Source organism: Grus americana, chromosome 8 (genome assembly GCF_028858705.1).
Source record: "Grus americana isolate bGruAme1 chromosome 8, bGruAme1.mat, whole genome shotgun sequence".
In the NCBI taxonomy this organism is placed as follows: domain Eukaryota; kingdom Metazoa; phylum Chordata; class Aves; order Gruiformes; family Gruidae; genus Grus; species Grus americana.
In genome coordinates, this window is record NC_072859.1 from 12,257,268 (window position 1) to 12,285,266 (window position 27,999).

A 27,999-nucleotide genomic window follows, 5' to 3' on the forward strand; every position below is an offset into this window, starting at 1 on the left:
ATTCCTATGAAGCTACCTAGCTGCATATCTGAACACACTGGAGATCAAAGCTCCCAATAAGGAAACCAGGGAAATATTTTCAAAACAGATTCAGAACTTCTAAAACTTGCATTTCTAAATGTCTATAAAATCCGCTGAACATGACAAAAATGGCAGCTACCAGGATTTTAAACACATTGTAGCATTGCTTCTATCAAGCCATTAGCAATAAGATTAACAATCAGTGATTATTTATTGCAACTGACAAGCAGAAACTGTTATATCACTTAGCCAGCAGGTTTGCAAACTGTCACTGTGCAAGCCAGGGTTGAAACTTCTTGACTAAGGAGTGCACCTGCCCATCAGAAGCATTGTTTAACCCTCTCTTCAGGGTATAGCACAGCGTGTTTCCTAGTGCAGGAGGAAAGGATCCTCTAACTTAATATTCTTCATCACAACAAATATGTAAGCCTGAACAAATTTTCTCAGAAACAGCTGCTTCTGTGGTATCTTGGCATTTGGGTAAATGATTTGCAGAAATTCCATAGGGAAGGAGGTACTTTAAAGGCTGCCAGGGAGTGTGATAGGGCTAGAAGAAGAGTGAAGAGGCACAGCTGTGACAGCTGAAAGCAGGATAAGCTGCCACTGATCTGTTTCTATGCTTATCACAACACCCATTAATCAATTCCAATCACAGCAGGCCCACCAACTAAACTATACTCCACCTCTCAAAAACTGACTACTCAGCCTTGTAATCCTCCTGAAAAATTGTTCATCTGAAAAAAATGTCAGAGGGACAGTGTATTATTTATTTTTTAAAAAAATCTCTTATATTTGCATTTTTAAAAAATCAAGCAACAGTTAAAATATTCACAGGCTTTTCTTCCCAAAAGTGTTCATAATTTCACTCAATTTTTTGGGGGGTAATTTAAAATGAAAAGAAAGCATTTCCCTTCTGCTTTCTCTAAGTTGTGCCATAGATGCTCATTTTAGTGAGCTTAAGATCAACAGTAGACCGATAGGTCTGTATCTTCAAGACAACCTAGAATATATTTTTACCCTATCATTTTAAAAGAGTCTTTTTAACTACAGTTCTCATTATGTAAAAAATTAAAACTAGAACTGCATTAGAAATGACAATAGATTAATACACAGAATGCACCATATTGCCTTAACTGAAACATAATTAGATATATTGTAATTGATAGTAGATTTCGCATTTTTAAAATTTGCTTTAATAAATGTACTTCCCCTTGACATTAAAGCTATCATGAATTTGAGTTGTATTCTGAGCAAAGGGCTGAAGGGACACCACTGCCCACTATTTGTATACATCACCAACTCATGTGGATGTGCAAATTCTGCAGGTTTTGAAGGAGTAGTCTAATTTGTTCAGTACAGAAGGTGCAGTAATATTTGTTCACTAGAACAACTGAGTAGGTAGTTCTGTAATTTGCTTGCTTGCTCGCTAATTTTCTAGTCATTAATGCATTTTACAGATCCTGCTTTTGTTGACCTCGGGTCTGTCCACACCAAAACAAAGTTGCAGGTTCAGAGAATATAACATCAATTAATTAAAAGCAGAACTAAGAAAAATATTTCTACCCATTGCAAGTTCCACAAGATGTTAAAGGATAACATAGGCACACCTTTCCATAGATCTCAGAAGGCGAACTTGGCTGAGATCTCTTAGAACAAGGAGTGGAGATACCTGGATTTCTGGCCCCCAGTGCTCTCTGTTACACAGAATTCAGTTCAATGTTGACAGGCCAGAAGCTTTAAGCTCAACTAGGCATCAAAGAAAGCACTTAATCAGAAGCCCAGCTACTTAAAGCTACCACTTGGAAGGATTAAGTGCACTTTGTCTATCTCTTTGCAACGTCAGTTTAAAGCTTGGAAGGAGGTTTTCAGAATAACCAAACAGATTTAAAAGCCAGAGTCCCTTTACTGTCTAGTGGTATCTGTGCACCCAAAGAGCATGGCAGGTTTTGGAAAATCTCCCAATATAATACACCACTTTAACAGCTTCCTTATTTATGCAGCTGTTGTGTCACTGAAGAATTATATTCAACCTTTTTATAAAAAGCTGTGTATTTTGATAGTGGTGTGGGTTTACAAGAGCTAGATGCCTGTTGTGACATTTGTGAAATTTTACTAATTAGCAAAGAATGGCACAGGTATTTTCCAAAGACCACATTACAAATGCATGCAATTTATAGGGCTTCAAAACATGCGTGTTGGCTGAGTTGCTTTTATTTACACAACATCAACAGTTTTCTAGCTGATATACAAACAGAAGAGAGATGCTGGCATAATTACTGTACGACACCACAGAACGTCAAACAGCAAAGTTTACACTAGTCATTCAAGGAAGCAGCAACCCATAATTACCACTAGCAAGTAATTTGCTTAACTTTTGAATTCTTCCTTTACTTAATATGATGGTGGCAACCGTCAAAGTGTCAAGAGAGGTCTTTCATGCTAAACTTGAATCTCATTACCAGGATAAAATTCTAGGACATCCTATATGCTCTTCACGTAATGCATATTATCAGCTAATGTCACTTGTAATATCATAAAATAATTTTAATAATGAGCATAAAAGTGTATTTTGACAAATAGATGACTATATGTATTGGCATTGCAGAATGGCCACAGTAAATATGCTGGGGAAATTCTGAATTTAGAATCAAATAATATAAGTGATACAGTACTTATAACTACTTTTCTAACCCTATCAAAAACTTGGTAAGTACAACAACTGCTATTCATTTTAACGTGCATTACCTTCCTACCTTTTGTCACTTTCATCGTACTAGAAATTTAAGGATTTTTATTTCTCTTTCCTTCCTTGACCTCCCTTCAAAACAGGTACAACTCACTCCTCTTCTAGATGGCATTTCTAGGAACAATAGAATAATGTAAAAATGCTACCTGTATAATATAAAGGAATTTTGATTCTCAGGACCTGACATAATTTCCAAATTAATTTTTCCCCCACTTGTTTTCAGCTCTAAAGTCTTTGGGACAGAGATTTCTTCTACATTTGGAAAATGCCTACTAAATAGATTTACACAATCTAAATAACAACAAATATCTTTACCTAAGCAAATTCCTGATGCAGCCTCTGCAGTGGCAGACTAAAAAAAAAGCTTCACTCTCTTCAAACTACTTTTACAATCCGAGTTTGCATTTACACTAAAATAGAAATGTCTATATATTTCTCATGTAAAAATAAACAAGAAAAACTGAAGAAAAAAAAATTGCTTCCAGCAAGCAAGCTAAGAAACTTCAGACAGTATCAACCTAGAGGTCTGCATCTCATGAAGATGGAATATACCAATGTGATCTGAATATTGTGACATGTGAAAGCACAGAAGTAATAGAAAACAGATCAGATGTGCGCACACATAAGAATGTGCTTACTCTTTATTTATAAAGAAAACATACTAGCACAGAAATCCATTACAATCCAGGTTTAGAAGAATCTAACAGGAATCTAATAACTCAGTCATAAACCACTATTCTGCATGAATATGGCTTTTATTGACCTCTTTTGATCATAAAAAGAACATTGATAAACTGTCAAAAGAAATGTACACAGCTCCCAATTTATGCAAACAAATACTCAAGTGTTACAATCAGAAAAAGTGACTGCAAAAATAATCTTATTCAACACAAAAGCCAACTTTGTGCATTCAGCGTTATATTTTAAATTCTATAGTAACAAGAGTTTTATTATTACATCTTACTGTGACTATGCAGCCCAAACAGAAACGGGGAAAGGAGCTCGTGCACTGCACTGCCTACAGAATTAAAAGTTCCCATTGAAAATGCCTGGCAGATGAATCCTTCCTCATAAGAGACATGGGAAATTAAAACATTTTGTGACAGGGGAATTTCTGTTAAGCAGTAATCACCCCAACACTGCATAACTGTAAAAAGTATCAGCATCCTGCTAAATATATGGCTTCCGCATTCCAGCACCAAGACAAAGCAGAGAAATGTTTCAGAGTTATTATGCCTTTAGCCTCAAAGAAACTTCCCAAGTTAACTTAACTGTACCAGTCACAAGAACCTATTTTTAGGCTTAACTGCTTGTATGCAATGTTCACCGTTTCCAAAATACAGTGATGATTTTCACTACTGTTTACAAAACAGTAGTTTTTTTACGTACTATGAACAAGAAATTCTGTCAAGAATTTCTTCCTCCATGTTTAACATTTTGTTTTTCTCCAAAAGCTCCAGTTATCTGAGAAGTCAAGAGAAAAGCCAACAATGCTGGTTTGCACCTTTCTGCATTTGTGAAGAAGAGGTCACTGATGTCTTTACTTCTCTGTGCAGAGAATGCTGGTAAACGCCCTCTCAGGACACAGCATCGCTTGGTTAAAGCATATAGCACAGAACAATCTTTATTCTCTGGACATCATAGCCTCCCAATACAGTGTTGCCAGTGCAATGTGTCATAAATGTGTTTTATGTATTGTATATCTTACTGAAGTCTCATCTTTCCTAGACCACTGCTGTAAACTAATAGCACAGAAGTCTAGTCTCAAGCACAGTGAAAAGGGGTCATTAAACTGACAGATTAAAAAGCAGGTTCCACTGGGGTTCTAGGTGCTGTAAGAACAACCACACGTTTATCTAACATTAATATCAAAAAGCATAGGCAAGCAAAACTGCAGGGCTCATGTATGGGCAGTACTCTATTCAAGTAATAAAGCCTACTTCACCTAGTACTATATACAAGGATGTTGTCTACAACTGGTTTGCAGTTAACTGTAAGTTTCTTTACAGCCTTATAACCGTATACGTGCACGGTGTGTATTAATAGTTTCTCTCTTGCAACAGCTTATACATAGGCTATTTGCCAAAGGTTAAAAAATACTGCCTCAGCTAAGTGGATCCTCCTGAAGTTAGGAATCTAATTCTTCAATAAGAGCTGTTCATAAAGATAGAATTACACCACTGATTTGCTTTGCAGCTGAGAGATACGAACCATCTATTCTACTTGAATACTTTCTCCCCCCTACCTGTTGAATGAGAAATGGTCTCTCACCTTTGCAAAGCACTTTGAGATCCACTAGATGAGAAACACTGTAGATTTGCATGCAATTCCAGCCACAGCAGAACAGGAGATAGTTTTATAATGACTCAATAGCATCAGGAGTTGGAGAGGTCAAGCTGCAGCTGTTACGATCCAAGTACATTAGTACTCTGCAAAGAGAAATCCTGTCTTTAAATTATATCTATCAAGAAACATACCTACTTCTGGCCTTCTAAAAACAAAAAAAAAAACCCAAAAAAGCAACCCCCCACCTTTAAGCGCAATACTTGATATATATATACACATCAGGAAATACATCCAATACCGATCTTACTGATCTATCTGCAAAATGCATATTTAATATTGCTTATTAGTTGGGGGGGGGGGGGGAAGAGTTGGGGGTTTTTTTGGTTTGGGGTTTTTTTTGTTGGTTTTTTTTTTTAACTGTGGCTTTCATTTCACATCTACTCATAGGTTTTGTTAACCCCTTTATTCTGTTGCAATGCCACTAAACCACAGACAAAACAGTTCTGGAAGAATCCCATGCTACCAAGACACAGTTAATAAAACAGTTTCTAAACCCGTGTTTGGAGTTTTTGTAAGCACAATAATTGACAAGTTGGATTACTTCATGCCCATTTTTATGTTTTTATTGGAGAGGTAGGATTGTGAGTAAATGCAGATTGCTCATTAAACAACGAATCTCCCCCAAAAAATTTGCCACCCCTCCCTGCCCCCCCAATCTGATTTACAACCTCAATTCCACAAGAAGCATAGGCAAGGCTAGAGAAAGACAAGTCTAGTTTATCTCAGATCTTCTTAGACATCTGGATACAGCTTGACATGATGAAGTAAGGCATGCTAACAAACACCAGGAATTGTTTAAAACAGGGAACAAAAGTTACTAAATAAATAGTTCCTGAGTATTGAATTTCTCTGAAGACGTTGTCAGGTTTTCTTAATAATATGTCTGTCTTATTCAGTGCAAATATAAACCTTAATAAATCTGTTTCACCATTAGAACACATTTACAACAACTTCTATTTACAAAGTTAACCTGTTAAAAAACAAAAGAAGATTGTAAGCTATTTCTTACCTACCAGTTACAACAAGAAACACCAGAATTTCCAAGTTCCATTCTGAATTTCATCCTCGACCCACTGTGTGACTTGTGGGAGAGACAAGGAGGAATAAGGAGCCATCCAAGCCCCTGTGCAGCAAAACATTAGTTTATTTGTAAGCATTTTGGTGATTAGAAGTGGCTGAAGAATGAACTTGAAGTTAAACACGCATAAGATTTGCTTCACTGGGCCATTATCTTTTCTAGCTTTACATCTTCTAATATTAAATCTGAGCTAATAAAATTATTTTTTCTGTGCTATTCACATGAACATCACAGGAAAAGTTATTCTTTGAGCTTGATTATGTAGTTAGTCCCACTATTTTAAGAAATATAATTGGGATATTGATAAAACAGTTATTAAACTATATTTTTGCACAAGCAAAATTACATTTTTTTTAACACTAACGTTAATACACAGAAAATGCTAAACTAACAATGTGAAAAATAAGTCTAGGATAGCAGTTATTATATGCAAAAATATGCACTATCTTGATCATTACAGCTATACTATAGTTGTCACATAATTACTTAAGGGAATATATAACAAAAAAGTTATCCTATAAACTACACAACCCCCAAAATTTTTTTTATAGAAACTAGGGGTTTTTTTTACAAATATAGTATGAGCGTTAACTTCAGGTGGCGGTGAGATTCCTTCCCTGTTTGGTTAGGAGATGCTGCCTGGAAGGCTCATACCGGGTACACCTTGTGAAACACTTCCATCTAGTGGCCGCAATAGGAATTCTACGAGCTGCTGAAGCAATTGCCACGTGGAATACAAACAGCTGATACAATCTTCTAGTAAACAGTCCTCTAATAAATGGCTTAATATTTGACCAAGCTTTTCCAGCACCTTACGAGAGGGGAAATAAGGAGGGGGGAAAAAAAAAAAAAAAAAAAAAAAAAAACGAAAAACACACACCCTACCAACCACCACCATCTATAATCCATCTTCTTGAAACTACTCTTTTCAGGAAACACATGGTATAGCCAGCAGAACTTTTCTAAAATAAAACAAAAAAATCCGAAGCTATGAAAGTTTTGAAGTTCTTTTTATCATCCATCTTCTTCTGAAAATGCTGTTCAGGGACTATGCTGGCAAGTGCTAGAATTAAAACAGCAAAAAGAATCATGAAATAAGTGTTAATAAGTGACAAATTGTTTTGGATAGAGAATTACTGAATCAGCTCTGGCAGTAGGAGATTTTATTTAATTTCACAGTAGAACTAAGCAGGGAAGTATCCCAGCTATCTCAGGAAACAGCCATGGGACATGGCAGCACACCAACACAGAACACCACCAGCAAGGGCTCTTAACTGGAGTATTTTAGGGGTCCACAAGCTAAAAAAGGCTATGGGTATGGATCCCCAACACATGAACCTAGAGCCAACTCCCTGCAGCCTCTCTGGGGCAATCCCAGAAGTCAGTGACCCCCTAATGACAGCAGCAGCAGAAGAAATAGCCTGGATTCAATCCTGTGACATTAGCCACAGCTGTCTAAGGTGACTATTTAAAGACACATTTACAGAAGTTTTATGCAAACAGGAAATAAATTATCCAATACCTTCATTGCATTAGTCCATTGCTTATCACTCTTTTGCTGCTTACAACAAACCTCACAGTGCTACCTAATAGCACTCTGCCAGCATTTTTACAGAGCAGTCTGGATTCCCTCTCCTGATAACCAGCAAAATTAGAACAATACACTGTTGCACAGCAGGATGAGGAGTACAAAGGAACACCTTTGCACACTTCCTTTTGGACTGTGTGTGACATGCTTGGAGTGTGGTAGGCATAGCATTAAAAGTTTATATACACCATACACATACTTCACAACTTGATTAATCATCTTGTAGAAAGATCCAAGTTTATGAGATAAAACTTGCACGTTACTGGTCATAATCAAACAAGAACTGAAGGTCAGCTAAGTTAACACTAATGTAAGCTTTTCTGATTTTATCTTCATTAATCAAATATTTAAACAAATACTTTTAATAATATAGTTTGGTATTTTATGGGTAAGAAACAGAACCGAAAAAAATTGCTTTGTAAAGGGAGGAGAGGGGCAAAACAGAAGACCAACAAACTGAGTCCTATTTATCAGCTTGGCTGTGTACTGTTGAAGATGGCTCAGGAGTTCAAAAACAGCATTTGTTTTATTCCACACTTACCCTTCTGACTCTGTCAAGTCCCTTGTGGCCAAGTATTCTTTTTAAAAGCGTTTAGGACACCTACTTTCAGCATACTTCTGAATTAAATTAAAGGACAATTTACTTTAGAAGTAAAAGTATCTGACATTAAATACCATTTAGTTTACACATTTCAACTTTGCATTTTATCAATTCACCTTAGTTTTTTTTGTCTCCATGTGTACATGACCATATGTGGATAGTAAAATTATGATACAAACTACCAGTAGAGAATTTCAGATCCAATTAGGTACTTAGAAAGTTGATTCACATTCTCTTTCCCTCTCCCACGTAGGTTGATCATCTTCAATAGCTGATGCTTCATAAAAACATACTTAGCTGTCATTATGCATTTATTTTATAAGCAATAAGATTTGTTTTACAGGAAATGCAATAGTGCACTTAAAAGTTCTGTGATTAAAGCAAATAAAAATACTGAAAAGCATAATTCTTAAAACATTGTATCATTACTTTTATATTTCATTAATACAATTCTGAATTCCATCCCAGAACTGTATTTTGTGACGTGAAATGCCAGAAGAATGCCAGCATTATTATTTTGCTATACAGAGAAACACATTCAAATTCCCCGTAGCCACCAATAAACTTGATGGAACGCACTATAAGAGCTACTGGCAGTGGCACACAGTCTTAGCAGAGGATCAGACTTCCCTTGCAGCGCTTACTAAACCCAGTTGTTCTAGTACGGGCTTTTTACAGTCTAAATAGAGCACAACAGGCTCCCAGAATGAGGCTGAGGAGGAAACATACGGTTAAAATAAATCTGCACGAAAGACACTGAGTATAGTTTAACTCCATATGAATAGTGGGGGGTTGTTGGGGATTGTTTTTGTGTTGGTTTTTTGTTTGTTTTTAATTACAGATGACTACCATGAGTTTTTCTGATACTTTCCTTCCTTTCCCTCAACTCTTCATAGGTCTTTCTGAATACAATTTACTTGAACTTACTTTATTTGATAGAGGTATACAAAATTAACTCAGATGGAAAGATACCTGAAATAATATTTTTTATGCTGTCTATGGTGCTCGCTGTTGATGAAATGTTAGCTCAGGAGACTTCTTTTTCAGTTTTGTCCTGTTTTCACTGCAACAATCAAATTATATTAATGTTGATTAGATTATATACACCATCTCCTATTCTAGAAACCAGTGCTGTCATGAACATACTAAAACAACAAGAACAAACAAAAAAAAGAGGGCAGGAGAAAAAAATCAAGAGTAATCAAATCTTGTTACATATACTGATTCCAAGTTGTAAAAAGAACAGACAATGAAGATGAGAAATATATGGTTTTTTAATATCTAAAAATAAAATATTAGGACTTAAAAAAAGGCAAATTGCTCTTCCTTGGGAAAATGCATGAGCAACCTCAGATCCTACTGAAAGCTAGGAAGATAATGAAAACGCTCTCCTAAAATAATAGTTAAAACAAAAAACCCACTTTACCATGAAATCAGAAAAGTTGCAAAACATACAAAAGAAACAGGACTCTCTAATGGCAGTATGTTACAGTATATAAAGAATGAGAAGTTGTTTCCTGTCCAAAAATAATAGCTTGTATTTGCAGAGGTGAATCAGATGTAGTCTCGTCTTCTGCCTGCAGATGCCATTACTGGATCAAATTAAGTCTAAACTGCAGCTTGTTTTTCTTCATCAAGAGTATTCTGATGAGTCAGTGAATGCTAGAAGAGTTTATTTATCCTTAATTTCTAACACTGGCACATATTCTTTAAAAAGCATAGCTAGAATGTGCTTTTTTCCAAAAGAGCATTTACATACAACACGACTCAATAAAGATGGGCTAAAATTGTTTGAAGGCTCCTCAAGTAATCCAGCGCTCATATTCTGATGACATCCTTTCTCCCAGAACTGTTATCTTTACCTGAAATAAAGATGTTTCTTATTCCTGGTTAGGGATAAAAATGAACAGTTTAGTGCCTAATCACAGTTAGTTTGACTCCCATGGCTTTACTAAATTCCACATCAAAAATCAGTTTGCATGATAATTTTGTGCAGTAATTTACCTCGTGTATTAATGCAGGATAATGTTAAAATGTTTAATTTTAATCTTGTTTTCCTACTATTAAATAAATAAAACTAGAGGCTGAGTTGTAAAAAGCAGTAAAGTATCCGATCAATACTCTCAGAATCCTTATATGTTTATTAATGCAGTACTATTTTTCAGATAAAGTATTGAACTGAAGAAATACCTATTTCTTATTAACTTCAACCAATTTCTATTATGAAGAGAATTTATTGCATTAGTTAATTTTTCTTAATTTTGCATTTTCAAATGAAACTAGGGTGCAGAAGTCTGAGTACCCCACTCCCCACTTTATATTTAAAATTAAAACAAAGCCCCCTTCTTTTTCTTTCCTGTTAGTCAAGAAAATCCATGGGTCCAAGTTCTAATTACTTTTTACCTGAAATCTGCCTGAAGAATATTTTCCTGAGGGAGTAAGAAAGGATATTTCAGGAAAAAAACAACAAAACACACAAAGCAACACAGTAACAAGCAACCGCAAAATATAGATTACATCAATATGTATAACAAAGTAAAATCATCATAACTTCAGTAAACAGTATATCCCATTCAGGTCTCTAAACATTTCTTCGTAATACTTCCCACTCCCCCATCATGCATGTTCCTGACTGTTCGCTCCAACTGTTCTTTCAGGGACACAGAGCTGAAGACTGTAAGTTTGAGACCCCTCGGAGAGAACCTTTCAAGACCAAATTTAGTGCTCTTAGCAGAAGCATGACATCAGCTACTAGAGCAACTAAGCTTCAGCCAAAGCCATAAAAGCCCCATCTATGCAAGCGTGTGTGAATGGGCTCTATTGGTACATACAACTATGGACAGAGAAATAGTAACTAGCAAACATTAGCCAGGGAGGGGAAGCATACATGCTGAGGGGTATAGCACATCAGAGTCTCATGGGTAAGCCTACATGAGCCTCCAATTCAGAGTCAGCTCACAGTTTGTTGCTCCAGTCTTGTAGCTACAAGTGATTTTATATGTGGGTGCAAGTGACACGTGAAAGAAAAAGTGAATGTACTCTGTGAACAGTTATCTGCTGGAAGTAATTCTATTAACAAGAGTGAATTAATTAAAAGATGTTGTAATAAATACTGGTTGTGATCCCACTCCCGTCTCAATTCCCCCAGAGAAATTTACACCAATATATATATTCCCGCACAAGTAATTAACTGTGTGACACACTGAAGTAAAAACTACTTAAATTGCACTGTTTTGGTGCCTGCTTTAGTTTATGGTTTAGAAGAAACTCCAAAGGTACTATCACAAGAACATTCTTCTGTGTATTACCACTATCTACCAGAAGCTATCCAGACTCTGACTTTAGCAAGATCTGCAAAAATGCAAGATGGTGAAAATACCTGGATGGTACTGCATAGCCCTTACCTCATCAAGATTAGGGCCTACTTCATTTCACCACTAAGCCGAGCTGGTGATGCAGATACTGCGTTCAGCCATGTCAACTCCCCTCTGCTGACCTGGGCCTAACCCACACCTACCTCCAACTCCTCAGAAAGACTAGTAAAATAACATACCATTCAAATCAATCTATCCCAAAATCTGCCTGCTATGATCCCAATTCCTTGACATTCATAATTTATAGATAGACTAGCCTATAGTTATAAATATACCTTACCTTATGGTATATTACACCAATAGAGTACCGGAGCCTCGACTAGGCTTGTTGATGTATTAATGCAATATGTTTTGAGAGCAGTAGCTCACTCTGATGATGTATAGTCACCATATATATCGTAAGAATGAAGTACTTCAATGATGTATAACTGTAACAAGGGCACCAAGCTGAAGAAAACACTAGCAGAAGTAGGTTTTGTTAACATATTACTCTAAAAAGTGAATATAGCATTAAGAACATGAATAAGAGAGACTGATTAGTTGACTGATTAGACATGGTTAGTTAGCACGGAGGGAAAAAAACCAAAACAACAAACCAAACCACCAAGCAGCATGAAGCTATTAGCAATATTTTCACTCATCCTGCAAAAGCTAAATTTGGTATGATTAAAGGTGCTCATACGATACCTCAGTTAAAATTATATCAGAAACCCATTTGTTTGCGCAGTTTCTTTCTCCTGAGTTTCAGAAAGGCCAAAAACTGAAAGTCAGTTTGAGATGCAAGTTTGTGAAGAACTTGTCTTTGTTTTAGAAAAAAAAAAAAAAAGAGACAAAAAATTCTCATAACAACACACAGAACTACAAAAAACAAGATATTTTCTGAGCAATGCTTCTCATTCAATACAAGAACAAAAGCAAAAGTGATTAGTCATCTGGGCAGGTGGAACATCAGTAACACACTTGAATAATTTTGCAATGGGGACCAGACATAACACCACTATATTACCAAAAATTGGAAGGGATTGACTATTGTGACATAACAGGTGTAGATTAGTTCATAAGTATTCAGCCTCTAAACGTGTGCTGTTACACGTCTCAATAGAGGAAAGAAACTTCGGTAAATAAGTCTTTTTTGTTTTCTTTCACTTGCGAGCTACAGAAAACACTTCTTACTAACATTTCAGATTTTTATACTGCAATATCTTCAGCAAGGAAGCAGTACTCTCAGTGACAAAAGTAAGGTCTTAAACAACTGTATACAGAAGAAAACTGACAAGGAATTTACACTTAATATTGTAAAAATGGGTGATCGATTTACATAATCTAGTTTTACGCTTTACAATGCTCACGCTTAGATACATGATTCAGAAGAACAAATTGTTTTTAAAACTTTCAGTCAAATATAAAATAATACATTTACAGAAGTAGAAATAAACCAGGTTTCTCTTTACTTTTATAGCATAAATATTCGAACAACTGAATATATTTTGTTAACCCTTGAGCAGACTTGTAAAGGCCTTTACAGTAGGAAAGCAATTAAGCAACATCCCACCTCAGGTGAGAAAAATTATTAGCTGCAATAAAAATTGTTGAATATTTTTGATGGCAGGTCTGCACTGCAAGACATTTTTTCAAAGTGTTAAGGTATTCTAGTGTTAAAAAAAACATGTGTGGGTTACTGGTTCAGCATCCGTTTTCCCCATTTCCTCCAAATCAGAAAAGCACAAAATCGCTGAGTAACAGCATCAATAACAACTATGGTGTGAAAGTTTTCAAAATAAAAGGATGATGGACTCTCTTTACTGTAGTCTTTTTTCAGAAAATAGTTCTAAAAGCCTGACATGTTCTCGAAGACCAAAATTCTCAAGAAGTTGAGCATCTTCCCTCAGAAGGAAAGATGAATATCTGGCTTGGAAGCTTTGATATATATATGAAAAAAACCTTAGGTTTTAGCTTATGAATTTCTCAGCACTGTTGTGAGTAAAATGTGTAAGGTCCAGGCCTTCTAGAATCCAGTATTAAAGAATAAAAGTACAAATTCATTTTCATCCTTGCTGTTAATTTTCACTGGCTTCAGCCAGCAGACTAGAGGTAAGAGGTTAACCGATGACTACAGTAAAATGCATAAGCAAGTAGATGACTGGGAAAGGTGCCTACAACCTCATGGGATGACTTACATATTATTTAGGAAGAGCTATGCTTCTAATCCACTCTGAATAGTACTGAAAGCAATCTGAGCAATCAAAAGATTATTAGCTAGCGACAGCACTCAACATGAACTTACTTCAGATTGAGTTGAAGAGCACCATCATTGATACTTTAAGGCCAGATTTTTCAATGGACTATAAAACCTCTAAAAAAGGCATTCATCAAATAAGGTTGTACAAGTACTTTTTCCATCTCTCATAGTTTTCGCCCTACAGAAATAAATACAAAGTTTTTGCTTTGTTTAAAGAAAATTATTAAAAAATGAGACTGCCATTTAAAAAAATGAAAGCCATAAAACCCCCTTTAAAGTTGCAGTAGCACTACTAGATCATAATGCAGCAGAGATGAAGCAATAATGTTAACAAAAACTTTGGTATCCACATCATCTACTTTTCAAATGTCTAAGATCGGAAGGCAGTCTTCTTATCTAACTGTATGCAACATAAACATATGATACACAAATGCCCTTCAAGGGAATCTCTTCCCACTGTTACACAAGAGTCCTAAGTCAAAGGTTTAAGATAAAGAGATGTGAATGTCCTACCAAGCATTTACTGTATTTCCAGTTATTCCCCAACAGTTTTTAGTTTCTCCATTCATATTATCTCCAACAGATTTTTTACTTACTGCTTTAAATTATTTTGTATAAGCTTTGGTAATAACAGACTTTTATTAAAACAAAAGGCACTATATTTTAAAGTCTTACAGCCCCTTAAGGAATTCCATTTTTTCTTGTGAAATTTAGGGTACTTATCCTCATACAATCATGTAATTTACTTTCATACCACTTACTAATAATATTAGCAATAAATTTTAGCTTTTTGTGGTATGTTGCTTTCCTTCATGTAAAGGGAAAAAGTTCCCCTGTATTTCTTGATAATAGTATTTTATACCCACTGTATCCTACCAGGTGAAAGCTCTGCAGGAAATGGAGAAGACTGGGGTCCTTGTGTGTGTTTTGGAATCCCCTTCCATTTCCAAGCAAATTCAGCTTCACCTGTTTCAACCTGTCTTCCTTGAGTCTCAGTAGTTTCATTATAAAGAGTTTGAGATTTCAGCGATGGCTGTCCTTGTTCAAGTTCAAAATTCATAACAAGGGAATCAACCAGAGAGTCCAATTCATCCAAGTTCATAAAAGGCATGGGTATTTTCTGGATAGGATCGTTTGCAGAAGTAGAAGGCAAGGCAAATAAACTGAAATAGTTGTTAAAATATCCAGCTATGACAGAAATCTTCTCTGCAAAGCTCCTGAGAGGGCTTGTGTTTCTGTAGGACCCTATGAAATACAAAAGCAAGAAGAATCAAATGCAGCATTTTGCTAAGAGAGACCAAGTAGCCCGCCCTCCCTCTTGCTTTACAGGTTTCCTGTAGTCCACAGGTTACTATCAAGACAGCTAATAATCCAGGTAAATACCTTGTAATATAGAAGAAATGATTTGACAGATTTCAGCTAGGCACTGCTCCAATTCCAAATATTTCGCAGCAATGTTAATGCTTTTCTGTATTTCCTGATAGAGAGATTCTTCTTCTGGTAACGGAGGTTCTATTTCTGTCTGTATTAATAAAGAACATTTTAAAAAGAACCAAAACACATGATAGTATATTAACTAGTAAAAATGTCTATTATGGATTCAGTCACATAAAACAAGCCAATGCTGAAACACAAAATGCTAAGTCATAAAACGTAAGATAGCTCTGAAAAGAAGTGCAGAAAAGGTTTGATTCTTAGAAGATAGATTAATTCATCTATCCTGGCTTTTAATTCAAAATACTATTAACTATGGCCATAAACTATTGCAGCAGTTATAACACAATTACACTAGCATTACTGAACTTGAGGCTTTCAACATAAAAAAACCCCACAAAACAGGTGGTGAGGCTGTACACAAAGAAGCTGAGCACAAAAAGAATGAAGATACAAGTACCTCCAGAAATCCTTTAAGTAAAATTAAAATCAAATAGTTTTGAGTAGAAATGCAGTAGCCAGTTAGCATTCCAATCGCAAGAAAACCACTGAGACAGGAAGGGTTATCATGCAATTGTAAATATACAGAAGGTAGTTTCTCTTTGTTAAATGCACACTTTAAATTTAAACCCCTGACTCAAAGCACACATTCTGTGAAACATTTCTCTTACCTTTCTGCAATAAGAGATGTTATTTTCAAGGAATCTGGCTAATGCCACAACAGTATCCTTTATTTGATTTTGAATCTACAAAGAAACTTTTAATTATATTGTACAGTTGATTCAAGACAAAATAAGTAGTACATTAATATTTTAGAAGGATAAGAATGAACACTGGCATACTAATGAGAAAAATACTCAAAAGCAGAAGTAATGTTTTCTGCAACATAACATGCAATTTTTCAAATAAAATGTTAACTGGTAGAAAACATTGTTAACTATATCTGCCAAGTTTAATAACCCCTTAATACAGGAGGATTGAATGAGCAAGTTTAAGTATTCGCTAAAGAAAGGTTGTCCTGTAATTTTTGTATTGTTGTCATTCTAAGTGACAGGGGTAACCTCTTCGTTAATACTGTAGTATTCTCTCCTGACTTCACATTAGTTCCACCACCGATAAGCATATTCAGGAATCCTGCAGATACATAGCAATCTGCTGCAAGTGAACAGCTCTGTCTGGAAAGCAAACTGCTCAATTCCTTTTGCTGGAAACATGAAGCATTTGGGAGTTAAGCAAGCAGATAGAAACATAAAAGATTTTGGACAGTTTCACTATTATCTGTAGGATTAAGAATGACAACAGTGAAAACCAGAGCAGGAAGAAATCTTTGCTTTCCTCAAGACGAGCAATTTATCACTCCTCTCCAACTGATTTGAACCTTTTATCCCAGGTCATGTATTACAGACTTTTGAGTAGCAGCAAATTCTTTGGAAATATGTATTTTTTATATATCCGAACTCATTAAGGAGATTTTCTTATTGGCCACAGTTCTGCAAATTTCTCAACTTTGAAGAAAAAAAAAAAAAACCAAAAACACATGAAATAGAAGATGAGATTGCTCAGACACAAGTAAACTGTCACCTTTAGCCTTGCACGCTGTCTGTACAAAACATATTTATTCAGTGGCAGAACAAGCCTGTATATCCCAACACTGAAAGGAAGCATGCACACTATATACACCTAGTACCTTGCTGAAGAACATTTCAATCTTTCCAAAGTATTTCCTTGGAACTCAGCCAGGCTTTCTGTCAAAATGACTCACCCACTGAGAAAGTGGCATACTTCTAAGGGGTACTCTAGCTTGCCTACTGGAATTTTCATACAGTCACAGAAATATTTTTAACTATGGTGCTTATTCCTTACACTTTATTCTCTGCTTTGCATAACTCCCTATGGTATCACCTTCCTCACAGTTTGTCACCTAAGCAAAATAAGAGCACAAAATAACAGGCTATAGCTTAAAGCCCCTCCAGGCAAAAAAACCTCAACAACCTACTGCTGAATTTAGCTTGTAACGAGGTCTGTTCTGCTTTAAGTGTCAAAATACACTAGATGCACCAATAATAGTATGCTTGTTTCATGAAAGAGCAACTCCTCCCCAGAACAACTCTGGCTTCAACATACTAGGAAAAAACCCAAACCTATTCAATTTGATAATATATAAGCAGTAAACTGCTAATGAGGGGGAAGGAGGAAAAGAAGTGTGCACATATCTGTTTATTATGAGGTAGTAGGAATTACAAGAATAATTAAATCAAGGTCTTACTATGAGAGATAAGAGCTTCCCATTGATGTTAATCCATATTACAATAAATTCAGAGGGTGACAGGAACACCTCATTAATACAATATAAATAATTTGCTGTAACTTTCCTATAAAGTGTAATAAAGAAGTTGCTCAAATTAAAATATCACTGCTGCTTATCAACCTGGAAAGCATTTGAAGGTCAGCTGTGATTTCTGTGAATGGCACAAAATCAAGCAGGACATTTCTGACCTCTGTGCTATTAAATAGCTACTTTAGTCAACCAATTCCCCTCTAAAATGCCAAATTCATTAAAGTGCTTCAGCATACCCCAAGCATTAAGCATGGGAAAACTAGCTCTTAAAAGATAACACTGAACTATTTTAAATATTTAGATAGCATGCTGTTTGGGACTAGGTCTGTAAGACCAACGTATGACAAACTGAAGTCTTCAAACTTTCTAATAATCTTTGTGACAATAACAGTGAATGTAGTAATAGCAGAGGTGATTACTATTATCAATATAAACTAACAATTAACTTTCAGGATCATAAAGTGTTACATACTAAAGATGCAATCTTTTTACAAAACAAACTTCACAGTAGTATACAGAATAAACAGTCCACTTGCTCCCTTGTGCCAATTTTCATATGCTCCCTCGCTTTCATGGTCACACTGTGAAATTTTACACAAAATACCCTTCAATGCACAGAGAAATCATTCTAAATAAAATACACTTAAATGTTCAGTCTACAAATGTGTGAAAGGCTAAACACTGCAAAAAAATTCTGCAAGATTGTAGTCAATATTCCCACTTACCACCCATCTCAAATCTCTTACTAATCACAACCTTATTCCTACTATAAGCTTTTTAGACAGAATTGCTGAAAAAGACACAATCGAGCGCCTCTAAGATATAGTAGTAGTTTTTAATCTTACTGTCATCTCACCTCATTTTGTGGATATTGTTTCACGAGTTCTTTCTGCACCATTCTTGCTTTTTCCTGTACAGTATCAATGAGAAACTCCAGCCCTGAGCCTACTCCATTATAAACGGCAAGCACAAGGTCCTTTTAAAAAAAGGGTTCAAAACATAACAATTACAGGAATTGATATGGCATTGAATTAAAACAATTTTCCATAGTGGGCTGGAAATGTAATTGTTTTGAGCAAATTGTTCAGTGCTGGTCTATTCAGTCACATGTCATTCTTGGACCACAGGGGCTCAACACTTTAACTTCCTTTTCCTAACTTTCTTCAGATTTCTGAAAATTCTATGTGGTACTTAATCACAGATAACTGAAATAAGTATTGAATATCAGTGAAATAGGTAGACTTGTACAGTCTTAGTGCAGATACAATCCTAAAAGCACAGCATTTCTTTCTCTTTATAGGTGGAAGTTATACATATTCAAAGTACATTTTCTTAAGGGAAAAAAAAAACAAGGGTATTAACACAGATTCATTTTCACCATAAAAGTGAAGTATTAGATAAACTCTGAAAATATTTAATTCAGTTGATGTAACAATTTGCTTCTGAGCACAGTTACTTAACATATATGTGATGTCAACATTAAAATTACTATTTCTAATAAACATTTTTTCACCTGTAGACTAGTTGCAGGAATGTTGTTCTCTTCAGAAAAGGAAATATCAGCTCTTGTGACTACTGCCAAGTGTCCTATGCATTTCATTGTTTGTTTTACCGTTTGGTTTACTTTGCTCCACGCTTCTGTTACCATCGAGGATATATCTGAAGAACATCCCTGAGAAATAAAGGCATATCATTCACTGAAGCTAGAAAGCATCTCTAGTCAAAGAGCACACACTTTCTATAACACAAGAGTTTGTAGCACACAGTAGCTTGAGGCATTTTCAGCTTTACGTCTTCCTACTTCCAATGGCTTACCTACCACAGTTAAAAGACCGTACCTTGCAACCACAGAGAAGAATGGTATCTATAATTATACTTACACAGTTAAAAAAAAAAACATTACCCCTCATAAGGCTGTAGCATGAACAAGAGTAATATTTACCGGCCACTGGTTTATAAATTTATAAACTTCACAATCTAAACTAGCATTTGGTCTCGTCACTGCATGTTTTGTTTAAGAACCTATGCTATTGTCAGTGCCTGGGCACAGAAAGGTCTGCATTACTCTGAACTAGCATATGGAAGTACTAGTTTAGCCAACGAAAATGCACCCTTTGCTGTTCATCTTCCTTAGGTGTAACCATTTGTCATTGAATACGTTAGACATTTAAGTGTTTTTAAAAAGTCTGTAGTAAATATTGCATGAATACATAGAACTTCTATACACACAGTGAGTTCCTTAATATACTTTACCTGCAATAGTAACTGTAAATAACCTCCCAAGTTCTTTACTTCCTGTTTTATTTCTTCCTCAACTTTAATAGATCCAGGGCACTTTTGGACATTGTTAAGCCAGAGCTTGGTTAGAACCACAAGCTGGTCAAAAGCTGAGATAATTTTGATACTGAAGGACTGCGCATCATGATCAAGAGAGAAAACTACAAGAGAAAGAGATCTATCAGAAGGTCTCATTTGCATACAAAAGTAGGAAACATGAATATTTGTGCATCTGAAAGACAAGTCATTAATGTTTGCTTTAAACTGTTACAAAAATGAGACTTACAGTTTTCCTGACATTCTTCATCTTGCTGTTCATAGGCTTTTGAAATGGCAAAAGCTCCAGAGAAAATGGTAAATAAATTAATTAGGAGACTATCTGCTATGCTCTTTCTTCCTCCTTGATTCTGTTCCAGTAAATCTAAAGCTGAATTTATAGATTCTTTGCAAATTCCAGGAAGAAATGATTCAGAAAAGCTTGGGCATATGCTGAACTTATTGTGCAAACCTGTATGATGTAAAAGCAAAACATATATGCAAGAAACTCTTCAAAGGAGATAGCAGTCAGTGTGTCTTTGTAATGATTATTTTATATTGCTGCTTCAGCAATCTTCAACTACTCAAGATAGCAAGTCTGAAAAAACGTGTATACACATGTTCTGCATAGTTTCTAGATTCAGTTAGTACAAAGACAAGTTCCACAGTGAAATTATTTAGCATGAATCTATCTTTTTCAACAATTGAACCTACAGAGAGATAGAAAATAAGAAAATCCAACCAATCTAAAAGAATTGAATGCATTAAAAAAAAAATATTTGGAAGACTGATGCATTTAGTATTTCAGGAAAAAAAAGTTTATAAAACTTGACAAAAAGCTTGGAGGAACCTCAGCAGTTGAATGACTAGCAACATCTCAAACAACATCTCCAAATTATTATATCAGGATTCAGCCTCAGGCAATTTGTTACATGAACTATCATCTTTCTCTGGTTAACCCATACAGTTAAACAGAGCAATGTTTTACGTAAATTTCTTGAATAGGGGTCATAAGTGCCAGTTAGGAAGCTTTTGCCCTAAGAAAGCATAATCAAAAATACAAAAAAAACCCCTACTGTTAACAGCTTGACATCATAAGGTTGTAGATATTATAAACAGGACAGTTTTCATTTTGTTTTCCAACCCACGCTTTTTCTTTTTGGAGACTATTAGAAGTGCATCTGTTTTATACATGTAGTAGCTTCAAGTTCTCAGTATGAAATTAAAGGTGTTCTGTATATAGTAAGTACCTGCTATATAGGAAGCCTGTATATTCTGAATTGGTTGCAATTTTATCTCAGACAAACATCCAGAAATTCTCTTGTTCTTCATGAAACTTCTACTTCTAGGAAAGAATGATAGAGCAAAAACATGAAAAAAAAACCTTTAAAAGAAAAGAATCTCTCTCCCCATACACACTGAAAGTTCAATTAATATTAACAGACATCAGGCAAATAAAACAAACATCTACTTTTTAAGTAGTGGAACACAAAACCTAAACCAGAATGAAAGCAAGACAATACAGCTCGTAGGATGGATCCTACTTACTTTCCTCAGGCTCTTGCTACTATAGCAGGATCTTCATTCCACATTCCCATTTTTAAGCTACTGCTTTATTACTGGATTACTATCATTACCTAGAAGTCGAGACAAAACACATTTCTTTCCTACCTACTGGGACCACAGAAAGCAGACATGTCGGCTTTTTTTCCATCTTGTTTGCTGGACAGAATGAATTGCTTTTGGAAAGCCAGATAGAGGGGCTTTTCCTCTTGGTAGAAGGCAGATGTTCTGTAAAGTTCTCCATTGTCAGTTAGACAATCTAACTTAACTTCTCTGGCCTGGCTCTGGGTGCTTAGCTGTTGGTGCCCAGGGCCAGTTCTTGGTAAGAGAGCTGTTTGAGAAGACTCAGCCAGCTTTGAAGCTGTTAAAGAAACAGTGTTGTTAAAGAAATAGCTGAATCTCAGAAGAAGACTCAACAGGAGCTCCCCAACTTTTCTTGGAGCTGCATTTAAGATGAGTTTCCTGCCCCTGGTCCTGCCTGACTTACACCTCAGTTGTGTTGTAACCATGCCTGTGCCTGGCCATGTAGGCCGTTGATCTAGACCTGCAGACTTGACTTACCAGTTTGACCTGGGACATTGTCACTATGGCTGTGCCAGACAATCACTGCACTGCAGGCTGACCCTGCCAACTGTCCCTGGACTTAATCCTGACTCACTAAGCCAATTTCCCAGCTTAAATTCAGCCCTGCCTCATCATTACGTACTTACATGTGGACCTGGACTGTTGGTTGACCCTGGTTAGCATCACCAGACTCACTCTGCTCACCTCACTCAGGGTACTGCCCTGTTCGCTCTGTTGTCACGTTCAGCCCCAAACCGCCTTTCCCTTTTGGAACAGCCTGTCCTTTATGCTCCATGACACTGCACATCAGGAGCACCAAATCTTCAAGTAGGACATGGAATTCAATTTATTTCACCAGTATGTGTGACTGACATCAGTTAACTGCTGTCAGTGCAGCATGCAATGCCGATTACCCTTTTCCAGTACCTTTTCTTGTTCAGTTCAGCTTCTATTGTTGCATTTTAAAACTGGCAGAACAAAACCAACTACACAGATTCAAGACGACACATTATAGTAGCATCCAGAAGGTAGCAGGAGACAAAAAAGTATTTTGTTAACATTTCCTTTATAAGCTACAACTTGCAGAAGTTTGCAATTCACTTGTAAATATTGTTACAAGGCTAAAGCTTCAAATACAAGGTCCCAGACCAGCTGCAATTTAGTACTTAAAACCAATGCTTTCCTATTATAGAAGTGTGAAGGAAACATTAAAAACTACACATTTCACTGTAAACTGATGATATCTGGATATGTAGTTTAGAAAGCTTTACATGTTTTGACAAACTATACTTTTGGGTTTGGAAGAACTTTTGTTCCTATTTCTTGCCCATAAGGAAAGATAAAAGAATGAACGAACAGAAGAGAACAACTCCTCAGTTGGCACAGTGTATGGGGTAAGTAAGGATGGGAACAGATGTCCAAGTGCCTATATAAAATCACTTGTGTTACTAATTAAATACACAGGTATCTATAACCTTAACCTGTGGGTCCTCTGCAGGTTAATTAAGAGTCCTGTACTAGAGACAAATGTATCAATTTCTGAGATAGCTTTCTGAAATAAGCGGGAAGATCCTTTAATTACCTCCAGTCAGTTGTCAATAGTCATACATAAAGCCCTCTGGCATTGATCAGACATTGCATATATGCTATGCCTGACCTCAGAAACATTGCTGTTTAATCTGCCAAACTGCTTTAGTGGGCATGCAATTTTTATTAGTAATGTGTGGCATACTAACACACATTTCATAAGTGAAGCCAGTAAAGCATAATGAGGTAACATATTTGGTTTAAACTTTCCTCCTCCTCACAACTGTATACATAACTTTTAAACTAATTTTTAAATTTGACATTATAATAAGGTAAAAGAAGAATTAATAAATAAAAGACTGTTAGTGGCACAGAAGCATGTTTAGATAGTTACACAAATTTTTTGCTTTAAGTGTAGATGAAGGAGCTACAAATTAGTATCACCTTCTTCTGGAAAGAGAGGAAACTGAGGCATCTGAAAGGTCAGGTTCCCACTCATCAACAGGGTCATAGAATACATCAGCTGCTTTATTTCTATCATTACTCTGAAAAAAACAAAGAAAACACAGGGAAGGAGCAAGTTTAAATAGAAATAGAGTGATAATAAAGCACACAACCTATGGATGAAGACAACATGTTCTACTAACAATAGATTACACATATCCTAACAAAAGAAAAAAAATTAAAACTACAAGATAACTGACTGCCAGCCAACTTGAAGTCTATGTGTTGGAAAACAAACTAAAAGAAGATAAACATTTAGTGAAGACACCTGGCTACCCAGCATGAGATACAGGAACACCAAGTAAAAATTTTCATAGCTCTCTCCACATGCCACGTTTATTAAAAAACTGGACATACAAAAATAAATACAAATGGTAAATTGTATCTGGACTTGTGTAACAGTTTTAGCAATAATTTTCCATAAGAAACAGAATCCAGCCTCTGATATTGCCAAGATGCAAACAGTTTTTGGTAAGATATATGGCAATATTATTCTGTCATGGGAAATCCTTGCATATTACAGAGTTATGTCATAAAAGACTGTTTCTTCAATTTTTTTCTGGCTTTTGATGGCTTTTTTCCTTTTTGGACAAAATATTGAAAGATTTTTATTTCAGATATCTACTCATATATGAGGAAGACACTCTTTCAAATAAAACATAATTCTTCAATAAGATGCAATTATTTTCTAAGGTTAGTAAAAAAAAGGGCATTCTGAAATGTAAAAAGCCTTCATATTTTTCCCTACCACCAGCACACCTTCAGTACTCCAACAGCTGAGGTTTCTTCCTCTGCAGACTTCAAGGATGCTATTTATGCCAGAATGTGATTTGAGTTAGGAAACAGCAAGCATCCAAATATTTACTTATATATTATTTGAAGCAACTTCTACTCATTTTTCAATAGTGCTTCAGGCTAAACATAATACAGATAATGCAATGAAAAGAGTTTCTACGATTGGGAGAATCACAAATTCAAGCACCAAAACTTAGACAAGCTGTTCTCTTAATCTAAAACTTGGTCTTTTTTATATATATATATAGTTTTGTGTATTAATCAAAAAAACCCAGACTAGTATAGCATAAAAACCAAGATCATTATGGTTCTTTTGGATTGCTTTGGATCCTTCCTTCACGCTAACCAGCTCTTTCTCATCTCCAAGAACCTTCCCTTCCTTTACCCTTCATTATTTCACTACAGTCTAAAACAACTGTCAATTCATATGGCAGAAACCAGAAAACAAATAAAATGCAGTGATCAGCCCTGGTGATTGGAAACTATCACCACTAAAAAAGGAAAGTACTTCTAAGGGCCACCAGGATATGAGATTTTTTGTTTGGTTGGGGTTTTTTGTTTTGTTTTGTATTGTTTTTTTTTTTTGAAGTAGTTCTTAGGCCTCTTCAATCTTCAGCTCTAAAGCAGAGAAAAAAAATGCAATGTGAAACACTGTCTGTTCACGTGGAGTCAATAAACTTATTTCTTATGACATTTCTCTCTTTAGCAGATAAAAAAATACCATCCACCCAGCAAACAAGAGCTGATACTGTAATCTTATCTGTATTCAATAATTTGGAACCATTGTCTGCCTTTATGCAATTACAAAGATTTTAACTGATGGCTATACTTTAGTGGAAAGAGAATCAAATGTAGGCATTGTTCCCACTTCTCACTTTCTTCTATTTCACATTGCCCCCCTTTGATACAAAAGATAGTATGATATGCTCCAAATAAAGTACTGCACATTTAGAGAGGTGCAGTACAAAAATACCCAGTTTGTCTTATTAAAAGCAATGTAATTAGAAAGAGGGACTAATGAGCACCTTAATTGTCAGTTTATTAAAAAAAGATGAAAAATGTCTTTAAAAAATCCCATTAAAGAACCTAAAGCACATAGAGACAAAAGCAACCAGTAGCAAATTAACTTACCAGAACCAAAGAAAAAAAGGTAGAATGTAGTAATGAAAATTCAAGTGATACCTTTGAAAAGCCAAGTTTTCCTCTAGAACAGATAAACAATTGAACAGCCAGAAGAACCACAAAGCAGTCCTTGTTCTACTACTTCATACTCTGTACTCAAAATGACCCGAATAAAGTAATTGATTTCTACTATCCTCTTTCTATGGACAAACGTGTGCACATGCATTTAATAAAAATAATCATGTGCCTTGGTGTTTAAGATCACATAAAGAAAATCCCAAGATTTTCCCTCCTTTATGATTGTCAAAACCTTATCTTTGACAAAATATTACCTTTTTCTTTTTTCAGTTGTTACTGACCTCATACAGTTCTTTCATTGCTGCTAGTTTGCATTCAAATTTCTCCAGGCTCCAGAAAGTTGCTATTCCTAGTTTGATGTTACGAACCTGCACCTGAACAGAAGACACTGTTCCTGTTTTATCATCAATTTTGTCGTGCCTAAGAATTTGAAAAAGTTTAAAAAGACAAAAATATTATTCATATTGCAAAAATGAACAAGGTACCTGTAGATAGGATTATACAGAGAATAAAAATCTGATTACAAACACAGAAATTGCTTGAGACATCATATATCTCACGAAGCATGCATTAGTGTAGCCATTAAAATTATTTTTATGTAAAGGAAAAAAGGAATCCCTACATTCAGAGATACAAGTAGATACTAGCATACAAACTTCTGGTTCAAGAAACTCAGGATCAAATATATTCTACAGAATTCTACTGGCAGAGTTCTTGTTGAAGGATGTGAAAACACAACATCTGAAAGACAGTGATACATACACGAACTAGAAAGTCCTAGTTTACTTGCATTTACTGTAGCATTTTTTGAAATTGCAGAGTTCCCTCTGCACTAATATATCTCTGGTCACACTAAGAACACCTGACCAATATACAAGTCCACTTTAGAACACTCTTCAGCTACAACTAGCAAGTAGCATGGCATAGCAAAAAACCTGTGGAGTGAAACAACTGATCCCAAGCACTCAATATCCACTATATGCATGTTCTGAGGTTTTTACTTTGAACTACCTCTGTTGTGTTCATATGAACTGATCACCTCCCAGTGGCTGGCACATATTCCCCGGTTCAGTTTTGTCCGAAAGGAATGCAGTTAGTGTGCTTGTGCTTTAGAGCCACTTTAATATGTGAACCAAAGCAGGATGGACATAGGCATCAGAAGATTCACCTTCAAAGCACACTCGATCCAAAATTAATTGTCTGTAGACATACCTTTAAAGTTTTGATCTAAAATTCAAATTTGAAATTCACATTTCAAACTAACAAGGCTCAACTACACACTTAACCAAAGTTAGTTTGGAAAAGTCATTTGTCATGTTCAATTTAACAAAACTGAAAAGAAAAACAGCTCACTGCATGTCCACAATCCACCCCCCAATTTTTATATATATATAAATTACATATACCCCCTTATTATTACCTAACTCAGACACTCACCTGTAGAAAACAGTGTTTTTCCCCAATTCATTACTAATAGTGTTGGCCTCTTTGATCATCACAGATAGCTTCAGAGAATTCCAGTTAAGTGGAACTAATAAAGAACAGAGCACATAACAATTAAGTGGATCAAACAATATGATGCAAGAATTTCAAGGTAATAAAAAAATAAAAAAAAGAAACTGCAATTAAAAACTGGAATGGAATTTAGCCAACAACAGTTCAGTGAATCCCCAATACATTGGGAAGAAATGACCCTCCAAGCCAAGATAATCCTTTATAAAAGGTCAGGTAAATGGTATTTCAGAAATAGAGGCATAACACTAGACACTACGTATTAGACTAATCGGAGATAGGAAACTAAACAGAATCGCTTCTGTTACTCCAGTTTCCCCAATGAGTTAATATCTAACCAGTTCAACCAGCCAGGGGAAGAATGTCTAAGGAATCAGGGTAAATACAGACTACTTTTATCTCCAGCTAACTACCCTGAATGTGATTAAAATGGAGCTTTTAGCACTGTCTGATATATACAGCTTATGAATGGAAAGGATCATAGTAGCCAAAAGACTGCTCTTGTGCAGGATTGTTAGAGAAGTGTTAGAGGAAGAGAAAAAGCTTCTGGATCCATAGCCACTAAATCCAAGCCCACCAAGCAAAAGAAAAATCAGCATTGCCCTTGCAACATTATGTATATACATACTAGTCACAGGTTTTTTCCCACTTCCATGGTTCTTCTGAAGGGCACGTATTTCTTCAGCAATCTTCTGCTTCTCAGCTTCCAGAGCTTCAAGTATCTTTGCATGATGAACAGTGTGATCTTCTAGAGCCT

At 35.7% G+C, this 27,999-nt stretch overlaps 1 protein-coding gene across 1 annotated transcript in view; it reads right to left on the minus strand.

Moving 5' to 3' along the window:
* Nucleotides 1-9,692: 9,692 nt before the first annotated feature.
* Nucleotides 9,693-27,999, minus strand: part of KIF14 (kinesin family member 14) — a 35,536-nt gene continuing 17,229 nt past the window's right edge. The window contains exons 19-32 of the mRNA XM_054834266.1: nucleotides 27,871-27,997; nucleotides 27,168-27,261; nucleotides 26,012-26,150; nucleotides 23,676-23,776; nucleotides 21,329-21,423; nucleotides 20,329-20,550; nucleotides 20,019-20,203; nucleotides 19,279-19,437; nucleotides 18,622-18,741; nucleotides 16,099-16,173; nucleotides 15,377-15,515; nucleotides 14,870-15,238; nucleotides 10,784-10,809; nucleotides 9,693-10,242 (exon numbers count right to left, since the gene is read on the minus strand). Of these exons, the coding sequence (XP_054690241.1) occupies nucleotides 10,183-10,242; nucleotides 10,784-10,809; nucleotides 14,870-15,238; nucleotides 15,377-15,515; nucleotides 16,099-16,173; nucleotides 18,622-18,741; nucleotides 19,279-19,437; nucleotides 20,019-20,203; nucleotides 20,329-20,550; nucleotides 21,329-21,423; nucleotides 23,676-23,776; nucleotides 26,012-26,150; nucleotides 27,168-27,261; nucleotides 27,871-27,997 (1,911 nt within the window). The 3' untranslated portion in view covers nucleotides 9,693-10,182. The remainder of the gene's footprint in view (nucleotides 10,243-10,783; nucleotides 10,810-14,869; nucleotides 15,239-15,376; nucleotides 15,516-16,098; nucleotides 16,174-18,621; nucleotides 18,742-19,278; nucleotides 19,438-20,018; nucleotides 20,204-20,328; nucleotides 20,551-21,328; nucleotides 21,424-23,675; nucleotides 23,777-26,011; nucleotides 26,151-27,167; nucleotides 27,262-27,870; nucleotides 27,998-27,999) is intronic.